Below are 4,519 nucleotides of genomic sequence, written 5' to 3'. Positions count from 1 at the left end.
GCTGCGTGTGATTAGTACGCAGCCCCTGTCCTTCTCTATGGGAGTACGCGGCCATACACCGCCCTACACTCACCCCAAGTGCAGGTCCATACGGGTGCGGGTGTCCCGGCTCGGACGCAGACAGGATCCACTGTCAGCGTACGAGTACGGACACCCGCACGGGCGTGCAAGGCGGGTGAGCGTCGGGGGGTGGGGGTTAGGGGTATAGCTCTGTACTCCCATAGAGAAGGACAGGGGCTGCATACTGATCACACGCAGCACCTGTCCTTCCCGGGAGCTGTACGTGCCGGCCGTTTCTCGTGTGAATGAGGCCTAATTGATTCCACTTGTTTTCTGCAGTTCACACTCAGATTGCAAAATGTTCTCTTGCAATGGGGGCTACCCGCGTACTGCAAGAGTTAAGTGCTCGTTTTGTCTAGGCGGGCTTCAGATAAAGCAGATCTATTCACCTGATTCTCGGTCCTGGGGCGGTTCAGCACTCATCACTCTTCCCCACCATTCCTACTATGGAATGTGTCTTGCAGGGGCGTAACTAGAAATCACAGGGCCCCATAGCAAAAGTTTGTATGGGGACCCGTGACTTCTAGTTATGCCCCTTGCAGAGCCCACATGAGATCCCACGCAGCCCACCTGAGGGTGACCCTGCAGAGCCCACCATAGACTCTCTATGGTGGGCTCTACAGGGTCACCCTCAGGTGGGCTGGTCACACTCCTTACCTGTCTGCCTCCTCTTCCTGCACGATCGCTGATGGGCCACGCTTTCTCCTCCAAACCCTTCCTGGGGTTTGTGGGTTTTTGGGCAACATTTGAGGGTAGGTATATAGAGCGTGGATATATTTTTTTATTACTAGAGGCTGCGAGGATCAGGTGAATATATCTGCTTTATTTGAGCCCCCCTAGTCAAAACAAGGCCTTAACCCATACAGCAGGGCTAATTTTTTTAAGTTAGTGGAGTTCTCCTTTAAATCTCTCAGCTGCAATCACCTACTCCCCCTTGCAAGCTACGATGAAGATAAAAGCGCGATAATCTACGAGATCGCTCACATTGCTTCTACTCTGCACTGCGCAGTAATCAATGACAAACCCCAGCTTACCGAGGGCATTCTTCACAAAGTTCTCATCGTATTTAAAACAATGGAACCGTTCCCCCGCAACAAAAAAGTAGGTCTGATCTAATGACCCAATAAGTATCAGCTTGCCTCCGGGTCTCAGCAGCTTTATCATCTTTTCCAGATTTCTCATGTATTCATCTTCTTTTTTACTGATAACATCCAGCATCCATGCGCTGACAATGCAATCAGCGAGCGGTAACGCCACCGGGGAGGTTATGTTTTCCTGTTCAAAATCACATTTCAAGATCTGCTTGATGGACGACTTTAGTTGCATATCTTTCTTCTGAAGTTGGTCCCTGAAAAAGAACAATAAACGGGCATTACGGGGAGAGCTTCCAGCAAGCTGCAAGTGATGGGCATACTTTGGTTTAGCATTACATTTATCTACAATGTCTACAGGTTATATTCCACCTTACAGACAGAAAAACTAGAAGTGAATTGCAAGATGTCGCTGCTCTGACTTAATCAGTCCTGAATGGAAATGACTGCTTGAGCTATTGAGCTCTGTAGTCAGCAAGCTTCTTTTTTTTCCCCCAACAAAGCAGATATAGAAAATGTGGAAATGAGCTGAGAGCTCCATCTGCTGGCTAGCAATGCAAATATCATGTATCCGTATGCGATATTTCATAGTTACCTAAATTAAATGTTAAAAAATGATATACTAAAGGAGAATTATGAGGGGAGTCATTTTAACTCAACCTAATAGTTCGAGCCGACGTGTGACAATGAAACTGTCACACGTCGGCTCAATAGATCGGAAAGTGAGCAAACACATACCGTCGCTCGCTCACTTCTCGATCCTGTCCCTACAGAGAGCCGTGACTGTCACTCAGGGCTCCCTGCAGGCATTCCCCCTCCCCTGTCCGATCCTCCAGCGCTGACTGGCGGAACGGATGGGGGAGGGGGCGGGTACAGCTGGCTCTGCCTCTAGATAGGCAGAGCCAGCTGTCAATCACGCAGCTGAGTGGATTTCGACAGTAGTGTCGGGATCCGTCCCGGCTGCGGCGGTCTCAGTATACCGCGAGCTCTAACTATTAAAATATTTAAAGCCTCCTGACATTGCTTTTAAGGACACATTACTCTTCAACCTACATTTTGAAAGCATAATAAGGCCAGAGCTGAAGAGTAAAGCCAAAAAGTGTGCAGCCATCAAGAGACAACTCACTTCGTTCCTTCCAGCTCAGCCACGGCGACTGATGTGTGTCCCCAGTCATAAGCTCCAGTGAGGTCACGTAGCCATCTGCTCAGTTCCATGATACATGTGTCCCTGACTTTTAAGACAGCCATATTTTTGAAGACATTGCAGGCGGAATAGAGATGGTGGATTAGGGAACCAATGCTGATGTCAATCAAAAATGTACCAGCAATTTGACCTGCAGAGATATTAGAGAATCGGGTGTTATGTTCATTATAATCCGGTGCGGGAGGCAGAATTCATTCATCTAAAGGATGTTTTTTAATGATATTGTTTCATGTTATGTAAAACAATGATGGCATACCCTACTGACGTAATGTATACACCACAAAGTATCTGCACTTACCAGTCATGAGGGTCAGTTCAGATTTAAAACTGGGACTGGTACTGATTAAAATTTTCGTGTTTGAAATGTTTTTTAATCGATTAATTTAAATTAATTATAACGCACATACAGATCCAACTGCATTGGCCTATACACATACAGAACAGCAATGAAGTAATAAAATGAACTAGGATCACACTAATCCAGCACGTATTATTCTCACGTGCCCCACTCAATATGGCCGCCGCTTGAGTGGGGCAACTCAGAATAATAACGTGCTGGATTAGTGTGATCCTAGTTCATTTTATTACTTAAGAACTGTACTGTATGTGTATAGGCCAATGCCTTGGCTGGCACTCGTGCAGAAAGTTTCTTGGGCAAACTCAACGGCCCAAGTGGCTCCATCGGCTAACGAAGGGAAGGGGGGGGAGGGGTCACGAACATCGACGTCACCGGACTCCTCCCCTACCCTTCGTTAGCCGTCACGGACATCGATGTCACCGGACTCCTCCCCCTTCCCTTCGTTAGCCAAAGGAGCCACTTGGGGAAGGGGGGAGGAGTCCGGTGACGTTGATGTCCATGACGTCACCGGATCAGCGACGGGACTCACGGAAGAAGGCGGAGAGGTGAGTGTTTTCATTAGTGATCGACAGCATTTTAATCGATCAAAAATTTTAACTCCCGCAGATGCTGCAGTGCCGTCCGTCCGTTTTTTTACTACGGGCGGACGGCAAGAGGTTAATCGAGGAATTAATTGTTAATTTCTGCAGCCCTACTTAAAACTATTCTGTGTTACATGGCTGTGTTTATTAACATGTGAGTGCTGTCCTGGTGATCGATGGCTTTATTCACTAAAGAGCCGAAGGATTTAGCCGAATGTTACATAGTTGCATAGTTACATAGTATTTGGGGTTGAATAAAGACATACGTCCATCAAGTCCAACCCATATAGGTCCACGCATCATCTCATGCTTAGGGGTACTGGTATCCCTGGATATTACGGTCCCTTAAGAAATTGTCCAAAAGTTTCTTGAACAAATCTACACTCTTGGCTGAGATGACGGCCGATGGCAGCGAGTTCCAGACCTTAACCGCTCTTACTGTAAAGAACCCTCTTCGCCCCTTGTGCTGGAATTTTTTCTCCACCAACTTTAGGTGGTGGCCTCTGGTCTTTGTAATTGAGTTAATCTCAAACAGTTTGTTGCCAATGTTGCTGTCACCATTGAATATCTTGTACATGAAAATCATATCCCCCCTTAATCTCCTTAACCGCCTCAGGGCGGTTAAAAAAACGGCCGGCCGCTCGGCACGTGCAAGCGGGAGATGTCCCCTCTCCTCTGCAAGAATGTGGAAGTGTTGTATAATACATCACTTCCGCATTCTTGTGTCACTCTCCAGCTTCAGAAGCTGCTAAGAAGCTGATGGAGCAGATCTCGGCTTCATCAGCTTCTTTTGGGGGGTCCTAGGTGACATTAGGGGTCTTGGAGACCCCTGATGTCTCCATAAAGAGGACCTGTCACATATTTTGCTATCACATAGGGTTTTATTAGCCCCCGTATGTGATAGCAATAAAGTTTAGTGAAGAAAAAAAAAAGTAAAAAAAAATGTAAGTTCCCCCCCTCCCCCCCCCCAAAAAAAGTAAAAAAAGTAAAAAAAAAGTTACACATAAAAAAGAATAAAAAAAACTAAAAAATGTTTAAAGTCCCCACCCATACATACACACATGCAAACATGCGTCGGGGGCACATACGTTCAAAACAGACGATTGCACCCATAACGCCGCACATGTTACATATCGCCGCGAACGTCGGAGTGAGAGCAATAAGTCTAGGGCCATCAATCACTGATAACACTAAACTGATTTATAAAGCGTCGCCTATGGCCAAT

General features: G+C 46.6%; 1 protein-coding gene across 1 annotated transcript; it reads right to left on the bottom strand.

The window, feature by feature from the left end:
• Positions 1–984: 984 nt before the first annotated feature.
• LOC108804096 (nicotinamide N-methyltransferase-like) lies at positions 985–2,486 on the bottom strand (the record flags this gene model as incomplete). Its single annotated transcript, XM_018575858.1, has 2 exons — positions 985–1,408; positions 2,278–2,486. Coding segments are annotated over 2 exons (633 nt in total), but the record flags the coding sequence as incomplete, so codon positions are not given.
• Between the last annotated feature and the right edge of the window lie 2,033 nt (positions 2,487–4,519).

The sequence above is a fragment of the Nanorana parkeri genome, unplaced genomic scaffold (assembly GCF_000935625.1).
Source record: "Nanorana parkeri isolate BGI_ZX_2015 unplaced genomic scaffold, ASM93562v1 scaffold5140, whole genome shotgun sequence".
NCBI classification, from domain to species: Eukaryota; Metazoa; Chordata; class Amphibia; order Anura; family Dicroglossidae; genus Nanorana; species Nanorana parkeri.
The sequence above is the reverse complement of the archived record's forward strand: the minus strand, read 5'-3'. Positions and strand labels throughout refer to the sequence as shown.